The sequence below is a fragment of the Saccopteryx bilineata genome, chromosome 5 (genome assembly GCF_036850765.1).
Source record: "Saccopteryx bilineata isolate mSacBil1 chromosome 5, mSacBil1_pri_phased_curated, whole genome shotgun sequence".
Classification (NCBI taxonomy): domain Eukaryota; kingdom Metazoa; phylum Chordata; class Mammalia; order Chiroptera; family Emballonuridae; genus Saccopteryx; species Saccopteryx bilineata.
The window spans coordinates 154,051,014-154,066,060 of record NC_089494.1 but is presented as its reverse complement, the minus strand read 5'-3'; the positions used below and the strand labels follow the sequence as shown (position 1 = coordinate 154,066,060).

Sequence of the window (15,047 nt, the reverse complement as noted above, 5' to 3'; positions counted from 1 at the left end):
ATATTTTTTTCTTTTCTTTATAAGTGTGTTATTCTTCCATCAAGGTAATAAGCAAATAACTGAGTTTCCATGGGCAATTCTGAATGTGTACTATTATGTTTAATAGCTCTTGTTAGCAAAACAAAATCATGAATAAAAAGCAAATTATATTCATTTGTATATAAATAAAATTATAATACTGATATTAGTAAAGATAAAAATTCTATTTCACTAACGTACATAAGGCCTTTATCAGCTACCATTTTTCAATTTGTCTTTGAAGTGCACTGGATTTTAAAAATTAGAAAAGGAGCATGTTCAGTGAATAGCATTCGATGAGCCCATTTGCAAGATGATTTATACAACTCAAAAGATTGCTCCTGATACATCAATGCCTAACAGAAAAATATGCTAAGAAAAATATAAAAGTATTAAGAAAACTTTGCTTAAGATTGAATATACTTTGTGGTATGGAATGATTTACCTCTGTTTCCAAATATGTAATCTGCATGTGTTTTGAAACCAGAGCCCTAAATGCAGTAACAATATGACCTACTCCTGGGAGCTGACTGGTCCAGGATAGCACATTATCATTAATGGTGCTTTTAAATTTAGTCTAGAAGAACTTCTTAACAATTATGGCATGTGGTCGTAAATAAAAAACTAAAAAAACTGACACTAAGGCTTGAATAAAAGTTCAAATGATTTTCTAGTCTAAAAATGTCACAAAATGATTATTTTTGTCACCTTCTTTTATTAAAGATGAAAGTGGATGCATTTGAGCAGTCTTCCTGTGCAATGTGAAAAGGAACACATTTTAAAATCAGCAATTTATTTCTTATTTAAAATATAAGGCCAAACTCCAATCCCATACGGGCCTGTGGGACTTCTCAGCAGGATTCTCATTCTATGCAAACTGATAAGATCTCTCATTCTTGTTTATTTTAAGAACTCTCCCAACAAGTTGGAGTTCACATCAGTGTTCTTATACACAGTAGAGAGTATGTAACTGCACATATAGCACACTGTGTACAAAATTAGTTTATGGTTACTGAATATAAAATGGCAAGTCAGACTAGATGTCATCCAACATTTTAACTTGCAACAACATCCTGGCTATGATATGAAAATAGAGAAGCCTTCACAGGGCGTGAACCTATCATCACACAGAGTCCATGACATGGCACTGCAGCCTAATTAGCAGTATAGCTTTCATCTATAAAATAGAATTGGCACTACTGCTCCTTTTTTATTATTTGTTTGTGTAGTATTTCTAGAAAGGTGTGACCTTATTGGTAAGGCTCAATTCATTTATGCCCATCTACAAAAGATTTAATTATGTTCTTTTAGCTCTCTGCACCAAGGAAATTAAATATGGCCACTTCAAAATTAAAAATGTTAGTGAGTAGATTACTTACTCCATTGCCCTTCTTCTCTTAAGAGATACAGAATGGAAACATGTTTAAATAAATAAGGCATAAAGTTTTCAGGAGAGAAAATTCTAGGTAAGGAAATTATTCATCATCTTCCTTACCCCTTTCCCATGTGCATTCTGCAAGCTTTTCTAGTTTGCCCGGGCATCATGCGTTAAGGAGAAATGTAGAAATATGATAAAATTCCTGACAGTTACATCACATAGTGTCAGCAGCCAGAAAACATCAACTTACATCTGTGGAAGGTGATTCCAGAACAATGCCAAATCCTAGGCCGTGATTCTCCCCCTCGGTGGTGCGCTCAGCCTCCGGGAGGACTGACTGCCCTGGGGCCACAGCTGTCTTCTTCTCTGTCTCTAACCCACTGGGCTTCTGTTTCACCGTAAGAGGTTCAACAGTCTTTGGGGGCATTTTTTTCTTTTTGTTTCTCTTGTGTGAGACAGCAGTTCGCTGGGAGCATAGAAGGGAAATTGGGGGTTGTTGTCTGTTTTGGGTTCCAACTGTGAACAATAAACAAAAATATAGTACAGGCAACTGTATCCAACTTAGGGAAACTTATCACCCATCTACCTCCCACGCTCCACAAGCCGAATTTACAATGGGGCTCACTCAGGACAAAGCACACCAAAATAAAAAAAAGCAGGCTGGACCCAAATTTACCAAAAGCAGGCTCTGTACCACTTTAAAGTTCTATAGGCAGAAAAATACCCAAGAGAGATCTCTGTTGCAGATGCTGGTGAATAATCAGATTGCAGTGCTACTGCCAGTTCAACAAAAGAAAAGGATGATGAGCCTGACCTGTGGTGGCGCAGTGGATAAAGCGTCGAGCTGGAACACTGAGGTCGCCGGTGCGAAACCCCGGGCTTGCCTGGTCAAGGCACATATGAGAGTTAATGCTTCCTGCTCCTCCCCCCCCTTCTCTTTCTCTCTCCTCTCTCTCTCTAAAATTGAATAAAATCTAAAAAAAAAAAAAAAAAAAAAAAAAGATGATCTAAGAGTAAAGATCTGAGCATGATTTTACAAATCACAGGACTTTTCATATAAATGAGAACTTAAATTGAGGTGCAGATGCTCCTGCTTTCCGGTAAGCCAGTCTCAGAAATATTCCAATTGTCATTTGGAGTTAAACTGATCAGTTGCTAGCACTGAAATGAACAAAACTGGACAAGGATGAGCATCTGGGTAAGACTGAGCAAACCAGTCAGTCTGGAATGACCAGTAAGCATGTGGACAAAGTCTGCTGGTCACTTGTCAGCTCCAGTAACTCCTTCTTCACAAGCAAGTCACCCACATCAACTATCTCCACAGCATCACGCTGCTGAGTCAGACCAGGCCCCCACTCCACACCTCAGTTCTCTGTGGCTGAAAATAGAAATAATATAGTTCTACACAAATCAAGCAAATGGGTAAAATCCAGAAATAGCTGGCATTCCAGAGATGAGAGGCACTGAATAAGAACTAAGCACTAATACTGAAAATATACTTAAAGAGGAGATGACATCAGAGTAATGGCGGGGTAGGAAGCGATACCAATAAATCTCCCCCAAAACTCAACAAGAGCCTCCAGATGTTTCGCAATACACGCGAAGGTATGATCGAGTGAAAAATTGGCTAAATATATAACCAAACCCTGAAGGAAATAGGGAGTAAGAAATGCTCCGCCTTCCTCACTAACCTAAACAGGGCAGCTTTCTCTGGGAACTGTGAATATAGAAACTGAGGCGGGCAAAGGGGGTGAATAGATCCAGGCTGCGGCACAAACGGCCAAACCAGGCTGTGGCACAGAGATCCAAGCCGAGGAAAAACTGTTCCTGTGGCAACCCGGGCAATACAGCTAACACTCGCGCCAAACCCAGACAAAGAAAGACAAGCGGGGCAGCCATTTTACCCGATCTCCTGGTAGGCACGTGCAGATAGTGGGAGAGAGATTTCTTCCAAAGCCCCGGGAGTGGGTGCCCATGTTACCCCACAGAGAGGTAGAGTCAGAGGCCTTTGTGTGGGCTGAAAACGGAATCTCTGGGCAGCCCCAGTGCCCTGGGAAAGCCGCGCACGGGATGGAGCGAGAACTAATTCCAACGGTGGAACTTTTCCGTGCTGGTGGGGGTTTCACTCAGAGGGAAACACAGCTGGCCTGATATCCTGGTCTGCGCGCGCAGATAGTGAGAGATTCCTCCAAGTGCCTCGGCAGTGCGCACCCGTGTTATCACACAGAGGGGCAGAGTCAGGGGCCTTTGTGTGGGCCAAAGCAGAATCTCGGGCCACCTCAGCGCCTTGCAAAAGCCGCGCACGGGGACGGAGCGAGAGCCAATTCCAATGCTGGAACTTTTCCATGCGGTTGGGGGATTCACTCAGAGCGTGAGACTGCCGGCCGGATATCCTGGTCTGCGCATGCAGATAGTGAGCGAGAGTTTCCTCCAAGCGCCCTGGGAGTGGGCGCCCGCCTGTGTTACCGGACAGAGTGGCAGAGCCAGAGGTCTTTGAGTGGGCGGAAACCCCGCCTGATTATGCTAGCAGCTCTGACTGACTGAGCCTTACCCAGAGCCCTGTGCTGAGTGGAAATAGAGAGGGGAGTTTCCAGCTCTTTGAGCCTCTTACTATCCAGACAGAGGCAGCAGCAACCCCATAGCTGGATTATCAGGCTACTAATTGAGGAAGGAAAGACTAGGAGAAAGGCTCCAGGAACTCGGACTCTCTCACTGTCGAAGCCTATAAATGCTAATGAGCCTCGACTGCCAAGAAGACTATGACATCGCCATAGAGACTTATCAACTGCAAACCTCTACCTGAGCGTGCCAAAGGGGCAGAACCCGGGGTACAGAGTCACTGACCAGGAAGAGGGAGAGAAAAGAAAAAGCAAGAAGATAACCTCTCAAAATCAAGAATAATCTGCAGACTTTATAACCTATCCCATTTTATTATATTTGTTCGTTTGTTTCTCTTATCTTCATTCTTGATATTTTTTTTCCTCCTCCAATTTGGCCGATTAACTCTCTGCCGGTCTTACTCTCCTCTCCATGAACTACACTACCCATAAGTGTTACATCTCCCATTATCTTTTCTCTCCTCTTCCTTTCTCTCTATGAGGGTTGCACTCCAAAACCCTTAACTCTCTCTCTCTCTCTCTCTCCTTTTTTCTTTTTTCTTCTTTTAGTGGTTCCCTCTTTTTTTTTTTTATCTCTCTCTCTATTTCTTTTCTCCCTCTATATTAGTTTCTTCCTTTCTCCTTTACATCTCCTCTCATTCAAACCTCAATAACAAACAAATTATCTTATCTGGGACTCAAACTTATGTTTGTGGCATTTGGGGGGGGGTTTATTTCACCTTTTTAACACACTAGCAGTGCTCCCATCCCTGGCTCTCCATTTTATCTAGTTCTTGTTCCACTAAATACAATAGTAATTTTTTAATTTGTCCCCCCATTTTTCTGTTTCCCTCTTATTCCTCTCATCATAACTCTTAGTCAACCAACACCTAAAAGCAAATCATTTTATTCTTGACCCAAATTTTTTCCTTATTTGCTTTTTGTGGGTCCATACACCCTTCTTTTTTTTTTTGCCCCTTTATTACTTTTCCCCAATTCAGGCCCTCCATTACAGGCATTGTTTGTTATAATTCACAGTTCACCACAAGATTTCCTCAAGAAAGAGGGGAGAGGAGAGGAGAGAAAAAAAGGAGGGGGGAATAATTTCCTTTTTTTTACATTTTTATTTTATTTTATTTTTCTTTATTTCATTATTAATTTTTATTTTAAAAACTCTTTTCGGTTTTTTATTTTTTTAACTTTTTATTCTTTATTAAATCTCATTAATACTATCAACAAAACCACACTCAGATGCCATTAAGGAAGAGAAAATCGAATATCATGGATACAAAAGAAAGAGAGATAACACAGCTAGATGAGGAAAAATCTATGGAGAAAAAATTTAATATATTGGAAACCTTGGAGCTAAATGACAGAGAATTCAAGATAGAAATCCTAAAAATCCTCCGAGATATACAAGAAAACACAGAAAGGCAATTTAGGGAGCTCAGAAAACAACTCAATGAACACAAAGAATATATGTCCAAGGAAATTGAAACTATAAAAACAAATCAAACAGAGATGAAAATCTCAATTCACAAGCTGAAAAACGAAGTAACAAGCTTAGCTAATAGAACAGGTCAGATAGAAGAAAGGATTAGTGAAATAGAAGACAAGCAACTTGAGGCACAACAGAGAGAAGAAGAAAGAGATTCAAAATTTTAAAAAAATGAGATAGCCCTACAAGAATTATCTGACTCCATCAAAAAGAATAACATAAGAATAATAGGTATATCAGAGGGAGAAGAGAGAGAAAATGGAATGGAGAACATACTCAAACAAATAATAGATGAGAACTTCCCAAGCCTGTGGAAAGAACTAAAGCCTCAAATTCAAGAAGCAAACAGAACTCTGAGTTTTCTTAACCCCAACAAACCTACTCCAAGGCATATCATAATGAAATTGGCACAAACCAACAGCAAAGAAAAAGTTCTCAAGGCAGCCAGGGAAAAGAAGAATACAACATATAAAGGAAGGCCCATTAGATTATCATCAGATTTCTCAGCAGAAACTCTACAAGCTAGAAGAGAGTGGACCCCAATATTTAAAGTCCTGAAAGAGAGGAACTTTCAGCCACGAATACAATACCCATCAAAGCTACCCTTCAAATATGAAGGAGAAATAAAAACATTCACAGATACAGAAAAGATGAGGGAATTTATCATCAGAAAACCCCCACTCCAGGAATTACTAAAGGGGGTTCTCCAATCAGATACAAAGAACAAAAAAACAACAGAGTCACAAGTAAAAGCTCCAAGAAGAACACAATAAAACCAAATTTAAACTGTGACAACAACAAAAAGAAAGGGGGGGAGGAGAAGATGGAGATTAACAGTAGCAAAGGATGATGGAGTGCAAAAGTACTCACAAAATAGTTCGCTACAATGAACAGGGTAGGAACCCTTTTCATTACTTAAAGGTAACCACCATTGAAAAAACCACCAGAGAAGCACATGAGATAAAAAAGATAGAAACAGGAAAGATGAATGGAATACAACCAAATAAAAACAAAAGATAGAAAAACGAAAGAGAAGGATCAAACAAGACATAAAACTAACAGAGAGCAATCTATAAAATGGCAATAGGGAACTCACAAGTGTCAATAATTACACTAAATGTAAACGGATTAAACTCACCAATAAAAAGGCACAGAGTAGCAGAATGGATTAAAAAAGAAAATCCAACTGTATGCTGCCTACAGGAAACTCATCTAAGTAACAAGGATAAAAACAAATTCAAAGTGAAAGGCTAGAAAACAATACTCCAAGCAAATAACATCCAAAAAAAAGCAGGCGTAGCAATACTCATATCTGATAATGCTGACTACAAGACAGCAAAAGTGCTCAGAGACAAAAATGGCCATTTCATAACAGCTAAGGGGACACTGAATCAAGAAGACATAACAATACTTAATACATATGCACCAAACCAAGGAGCACCAAAATATATAAGACAGCTACTTATTGACCTTAAAACAAAAACTGACAAAAATACAATCATACTTGGAGACCTCAATACACTGCTGACGGCTCAAGATCGGTCATGCAAACAGAGAATCAACAAAGACATAGTGGCCTTAAACAAAACACTAGAGCACCTGGATATGATAGACATCTACAGGACATTTCATCCCAAAGTGACTGAGTATACATTTTTCTCCAATGTACATGATCATTCTCAAGAACTGACCATATGTTGGGCCACAAAAACAACATTAGCAAATTCAGAAAAATCAAAGTTGCACCAAGCATATTTTCTGATCATAAAGCCTTGAAACTAGAATTCAACTGCAAAAAAGAGGAAAAAAACCCCACAAAAATGTGGAAACTAAACAACATACTTTTAAAAAATGAATGGGTCAAAGAAAAAATAAGTGCAGAGATCAAAAGATATATACAGACTAATGAAAATGACAATACGACATATCAGAATCTATGGGATGCAGCAAAAGCAGTGATAAGAGGGAAGTTCATATCACTTCAGGCCTATATGAACAAACAAGAGAGAGCCCAAGTGAACCACTTAACTTCACACCTTAAGGAACTAGAAAAAGAAGAACAAAGAAAACCCAAAACCAGCCGAAGAAAGGAGATAAGAAAAATCAGAGTAGAAATAAATGAATTAGAGAACAGAAAAACTATAGAAAAAATTAATAGAACAAGGAGCTAGTTCTTTGAAAAGATCAACAAAATTGACAAACCCTTGGCAAGACTTACCAGGGAAAAAAGAGAAAGAACTAATATAAACAAAATCCAAAATGAAAGAGGAGAAATCACCACGGACACTGTAGATATACAAAGAATTATTGTCGAATACTACAAAAAACTTTATGCCACTAAATTCAACAACCTAGAAGAAATGGATAAATTCCTAGAACAATACAACCTTCCTAGACTGAGTCAAGAAGAAGCAGAAAGCTTAAACAGACCTATTAGTAGAGAAGAAATAGAAAAAACCATTAAAAACCTCCCCCAAAATAAAAGTCCAGGCCCTGACGGCTATACCAGTGAATTTTATCAAACATTCAAAGAAGACTTGGTTCCTATTCTACTGAAACTCTTCCAAAAAATTGAAGAAGAAACAATACTTCCAAACACATTTTATGAGGCCAACATAACCCTCATACCAAAACCAGGCAAGGATGGCACAAAAAAAGAAAACTACAGACCAATATCTCTAATGAATACAGATGCTAAAATACTAAACAAAATACTAGCAAATCGAATACAACAACATATTAAAAAAAATAATACATCATGATCAAGTGGGATTCATCCCAGAATCTCAAGGATGGTTCAACATACGTAAAACGGTTAACGTAATACACCATATCAACAAAACAAAGAACAAAAACCACATGATCTTATCAACAGACGCAGAAAAGGCTTTTGATAAAATACAACACAATTTTATGTTTAAGACTCTCAACAAAATGGGTATAGAAGGAAAATATCTCAACATGATAAAAGCCATATATGATAAACCATCAGCTAACATCATATTAAATGGCACTAAACTGAAGGCTTTCCCCCTTAAATCAGGAACAAGACAGGGCTGTCCACTCTCTCCACTCTTATTTAATGTGGTACTAGAGGTTCTAGCCAGAGCAATCAGACAAGACAAAAAATAAAAGGCATCCATATCTGAAAAGAAGAAGTAAAGGTATCACTTTTTGCAGATGATATGATCCTATACATCGAAAACCCCAAAGAATCCACAAAAAGAACTACTAGAAACAATAAGCCAATACAGTAAGGTCGCAGGATACAAAATTAACATACAGAAGTCAATAGCCTTTCTATATGCCAACAATGAAACAATTGAGAACGAACTCAAAAGAATAATCCCCTTCACGATTGCAACAACAAAAAAAAATACTTAGGAATAAACATAACAAAGAATGTAAAGGACTTATATAATGAAAACTATAAACCATTGTTAAGGGAAATTGAAAAAGATATAATGAGATGGAAGAATATACCTTGTTCTTGGTTAGGAAGAATAAATATAATCAAGATGGCTATATTACCCAAAGCAATATACAAATTTAATGCAATTCCCATCAAACTTTCAATGACATTTTTTAAAGAAACAGAGCAAAAAATCATCAGATTTATATGGAACTATAAAAAACCCCGAATAGCCAAAGCAATTCTAAAGAAAAAGAATGAAGCTGAGGGCATTACAATACCTGACTTCAAACTCTATTATAGGGCCACGACAATCAAAACAGCATGGTATTGGCAGAAAAATAGACACTCAGACCAATGGAACAGAATAGAAAGTCCAGAAATAAAACCACATATATATGGTCAAATAATTTTTGATAAAGGGGCCAACAACACACAATGGAGAAAAGAAAGCTTCTTCCATAAATAGTGCTGGGAAAACTGGAAAGCCACATACAAAAGAATGAAACTGGACTACAGTTTGTCCCCCTGTACTAAAATTAACTCAAAATGGATCAAAGATCTAAACATAAGACCTGAAACAATTAAATACATAGAAGAAGACATAGGTACTCAACTCATGGACCTGGGTTTTAAAGAGCATTTTATGAATTTGACTCCACAGGCAAGAGAAGTGAAGGCAAAAATTAATGAATGGGACTACATCAGACTAAGAAGTTTTTGCTCAGCAAGAGAAACTGATAACAAAATAAACAGACAGCCAACTAAATGGGAAATGATATTTTCAAACAATAGCTCAGATAAGGGCCTAATATCCAAAATATACAAAGAACTCATAAAACTCAACAACAAACAAACAAACAATCCAATAAAAAAAATGGGAAGAGGATATGAACAGACACTTCTCCCAGGAAGAAATACAAATGGCCAAGAGATATATGAAAAAATGCTCATCTTCTTTAGTTATTAGAGAAATGCAAATCAAAACTGCAATGAGATACCACCTCATACCTGTTCGATTAGCTATTATTAGCAAGACAGGTAATAGCAAATGTTGGAGAGGCTGTGGAGAAAAAGGAACCCTCATACACTGTTGGTGGGAATGTAAAGTAGTACAACCATTATGGAAGAAAGTATGGTGGTTCCTCAAAAAACTGAAAATAGAACTACTTTATGACCCAGCAATCCCTCTACTGGGTATATACCCCAAAAACTCAGAAACATTGATACATAAAGACACATGCAGCCCCATGTTTATAGCAGCATTGTTCACAGTGGCCAGGACATGGAAACAACCAAAAAGCCCGTCAATAGATGACTGGATAAAGAAGATGTGGCACATATACACTATGGAATACTATACTACTCAGCCGTAAGAAATGATGACATTGGATCATTTACAGCAAAATGGTGGGATCTTGATAACATGATACGAAGCGAAATAAGTAAATCAGAAAAAACCCAAGAACTGCATTATTCCATACGTAGGTGGGACATAAACGTGAAACTAAGAGACATTGATAAGAGTGTGGTGGTTACGGGGGGGAGGGGGAAAGGGAGAGGGAAAGGGGGAGGGGGAGGGGCACAAACAAAACTAGATAGAAGGTGACAGAGGACAATCTGACTTTGGGTGATGGGTATGCAACATAACTGAACGACAAGATAACCTGGACTTGTTATCTTTGAATATATGTATCCTGATTTATTGATGTCACCCCATTAAAAAAATAAAATTATTTTAAAAAAATAAAAATAAAATAAAAAAATATATACTTAAAGAAACATGGATGGTACAGTTTTCACAGGTGCATTTTGAAAAGTAATGTTTGTTAATCATTTAATGGAAAGTATCACAGGAAAATATAGCAGTGTTAAAATTTTCATGTGTTAATATGGCTTACTAAATGTGACCATAGGCTGTGCCTGTCTTTTCATAGAAACAAACCTATCCATGTGTCAAATGAGAACTGAAAGTCTTTAAATACAAATAAATATGGATCATTTCCTATCAGTTTGCAAATAAAAATCATTTCTACTTTAACCGTGGTATTTTCATCTCCAGGCTGGAGAGAAATTTATATATAAGTGTTAAAAACAAACTACTTGAACTAAATATGAACTGAAAGTTTTTAATCAGCCATGCAGAAATTCATTGAGCTCCTGGTTTCTGGCTGTACCTTAGAATCACCTAGGAGCTTGAAAGAAATGTCAGTGCCTCAGCCTCACCCCAGACTCACTGAATCGGAATTTTCAGGGGCAGCGTCCAGGCACTGAGATTTTTCTAAAGCTTCTCGTTATTCTAATGTACAAGGCACGTATGCTTCTCTCTCAGCTTTCACTCAACACTAGGTCTCTATCTCTAAAGTCAAGTGGATGACTGAAGCAATTATCAACATAGTCTAGAACACATGCCTCTCCAAACCCGCTATTCTAAATTAAAAATGAAAGCTTTTGGTTTCAAGAACACAGGGACTGAGTTTTCTTCTACTTTTGCAAGTCTGGACATAGCCAAAGTTTCTTGCATTCAGATCTTATCATTTGATCCAACTTCTTGTCTTATAGTAAAAGGTAAGACTTTCTAAATATGCATAATTTAAATCTGAGTCTTGTAGGCAATAAACCTTAGCCACATAACACAAATTCTTAACTTTAAGAAAATTAAGGAAGAGTAATTTATTCAGTTGATCCTTTCTGCTCTCCTTCCTACACCTTTGGACTCATGTACTGTCCTGCCCTAATCTGTAAAGGTTCAGAAAGGAAAACATGGGGACAAAGTGGCATTTACTTTAAAACAGCTGCAGTTAGGGATTTCAATGGTTGCAATTTGCAGGTTGCCATTTCAATAGCAAGGAGCTTAGGTAACAAAATAAATCATTACCATTTCCTATGCATATTTTCTTAGGTGCTAACAAATTCTTCCTCTGAGAACAGAATCTGTACACAATAAAGGAACCTTTCTGAGTTCCTTATTTAGGAGATGTTAACCTTTCTCAGGTTAGTAACAACACAGATTATCGTGGTGGAACAAAGTGAATTAAATGCTTATTGGACTGACCAAAACGTTTTTCTCTCCTTTGGGATAAAACCAAATTCAGCACATAAAATTAGATATTACTTTTTAAAGAGCCTTTTGTCACCTTTCATAGGATCTTGGGTGACTGAGATGTCTTAACTATTAAGCTTTTTCATATCAAAACCACATTAGTGAATATTAAAACTTAACTGGAATTCACTAATTGGCATGATGTGCCTGAACAACAACCTTCAAGAACAGCACTTACAAAGAAAGGACGGGAATGCTGGCCATACTTGACTGTGCTATTTCCCGCATTAGGCTAGGGTCAAGTTTTCCCTGACAAGAGCAAAGGCTACTAAAATGATTATTTTCTGTATCTGTGACCAAAAATAGTTCTGGCTTTCCCTTTAATTGTGAAGATTAGAAAACAGAGCCACTGTCACAAGGATGCAGACTCCAGACTTCTGTGAAGGGCTCTGTGGTCTTCCTACCACACACTAAAGAATAGCTTATGCTTCTGTCATGCCTACAGCACTCATTTTCCATCCCATTCTCCTTTGAAAACAACCCCGTGAGTGAGATATTAATACTACAGTGACAGAAGACAAATCTGATGCTCAGAGAAATCATGTTGGTATAAGAGGAGGCACTGAACTCTGACCCCAAACTTCAAATTCACTGCTCTTCTGTTCTTTGACTTGTCTATAACAGGAGGAGAAAATGTGTCGTGTAAATCAAGAAGACAAAACATGTCTTTGGGCTTTTCTGTCCTGAATGTTAGGGAGAAAAGCCACCAGCAGAGTGTGAGGCCCAGCACTTCTTGTCAGCTTACCGTCTTCACCAGAGGGGCCCACGCTTTCTAAAGGGCTCCTCCACATCTACACAATGCATGACTTCCCTCTGCCATGCCAAGCCCCAAAAGGGCCTTGTGCAGGAGTGGGGGGTGGCAAGATGCAGGCAGCCCCCAATCTGAGCACCTATAGGGGCAAGATGAGGCGGCCTCATTTTCTTTCCTGACCGGAACATCTTTGTTGATTTACATTTGGACAATGACCTGAAGAACTTTGAGCATATTCATGTACAACTGTTTCAAATTATAATTGGCCCTGGCTGGTTGGCTAAGTGGTAGAGTGTCAGCCCAGAGTGTTGATGACCCTGGTTTGATTCCTGGTCAGAGCACATGAGAGAAGCGATCATCTGCTTCGCTGCCTCTCCCCTTCTCCCCCCTTCCTCCCCCTCCTGCAGCTATGGCTCGACTGGTTCAAGTGTTTGGGCCCTGGGCTCTGAGGATGGCTCCATGGAGCCTCTGCCTCAGACACTAAAAAAATAGCTCGGTTTTGAGCATGGCCCCAGATGGGCAGAACACTGGCCCCAGATGGGGTTACAGGGTGGAGCCTGGTTGGGGCACATATGGGAGTCTACCTGCTCTTCTCTCACTTGGTAAAGAAAAAAAATGGACTGACTTGTGAGGTGCTGGGAGATCAGGGGTGAAGTGTACAGAGCATAATACATAAATGGAGGAGTATTAACAATAAAAAGTTTAATAGATTTGCTAGAGGGAAAGCATGTTGAAGAAAACTGAGAAAACAGATACTTGAAAAATCATAGCAAGACAGCATGGAGGAAAGAACTCAATAAAAGCACCATAAGAATGTATTGAGAATCAGAGGACTTGATCTGAGGTGTAATCTTTGTACCTGCTTGCATTTGCATTAATTTCCGCATGGTTTTGAGTTCTTGAAGAATGGCCTGCAATGTTGACTGGCAGTTACAGGTACAGCAGTTTGATCCAACTGATGGATTCACCACTGGAAGTTCTCCTAAGCACGGAAAAAAAGAATGACACATTCCAAACACCACCAGAATTATAAAGAGAAAATTAAAAATGGTGTCTTGACAGGACTTTGAAGTCTGTGCAATTATTATGAGACTGTGCCTAAGGAAAAGGTACCCAATAATTTTCACAACTTAAATTTGGGGGTCTGACTTTATCTAATTAATCAGGCTTCTGTATTATAAAGTGCTTGCTGTTTCAAGGGGTGGTGGAGCCTGCAGGAACATCCGCACACAATGCACTGTCACCGCAGGTCTCCCTATTGTCACACCAGTTCATCTCAGATAACAATAGCTTAAAAATTCACTGGAAACACGCTCACACCAGTGTGCACAAAAAACGGGGCCTGCCTGAAAACAGCTTTACAAAAAAATTGGTAGCTGCATGTGTTATAAGAGTTCGTATTAAGAATTAAATGTGTCAATTAAAAGATAGTTTTAGTATTAAGCATGTTACTTCAAAAATTAAGAACCGTCAACACATTAAAACTTTTAGGGCACTCTCTGGATATGGTGTGTGGGGCAGGGAAGAGTGGGGAGCCTATGAATTTGAACTTGAAGGGTAAGTGGGTGCTGATGTCCTGACTTTTCTCCAACTTCATATAGATGATCGTTCCATGTCTCTTTTCCATTCTTATTTCTTAAATTTCCCTCATTTTATTCTCTTTTTAAATGTTTAAATCAACATGTTTTCCTTAAAATAACTATCCTATTCTGTTTCCCTTATAAGTGAACAAACATCTTCCTACTGTCCTTAAAATAAAATGGAACATTTGAAAAATCCCTCTTTTGGTGGTGTTCCTACTACCATAAAGTGGACTGTATGAGACACTGCTTAGGTTCATAGGTGGAAGAGGTAAGTTCTAAGGTTTTGATCTAGATATATCTTTTATTAAATAGTACATGTAATTTAAATCTTATAATATGCATTGTTTGTGGATACTAGAGAAAAATTCACCACAGCAAAACCATGAAATACTTGAATGATAATGTTTGGAGTAGCAAAATTATTTACATTCAAAGTTGTAACAAGCTGAGATGTTAAAATTGCAAATAATTTCAATGAAATACCAGTCATAAATATAAATAAATTCTCTTGCAACTATGAAAACAAACACAAAAGAGATCTATCTTCAAGTGAATATGAGGGAATTTATGTTTGTAGCTTTTAACATAACAACCTTTTCCAAAGTCAGCGCCCCTTCCTTGTTATGTACCGGAGAACACGACTCTGTTCACCCAAACTTCACTGCTCTGGAGTTTCCTAACACCATATCTGGGGGCATCTTATTTCT

At 38.3% G+C, this 15,047-nt stretch overlaps 1 protein-coding gene across 15 annotated transcripts in view; it reads right to left on the bottom strand.

The window, feature by feature from the left end:
• The window catches only part of BEND7 (BEN domain containing 7), a 134,934-nt gene that overhangs the window by 59,145 nt on the left and 60,742 nt on the right, over positions 1-15,047 (bottom strand). For all 15 annotated transcript variants that reach the window (XM_066280885.1, XM_066280887.1, XM_066280886.1 and 12 more), the window contains exons 4-5: positions 13,617-13,739; positions 1,647-1,912 (exon numbers count right to left, since the gene is read on the bottom strand). In XM_066280885.1, coding sequence (XP_066136982.1) covers positions 1,647-1,912; positions 13,617-13,739 — 389 coding nt within the window. The remainder of the gene's footprint in view (positions 1-1,646; positions 1,913-13,616; positions 13,740-15,047) is intronic.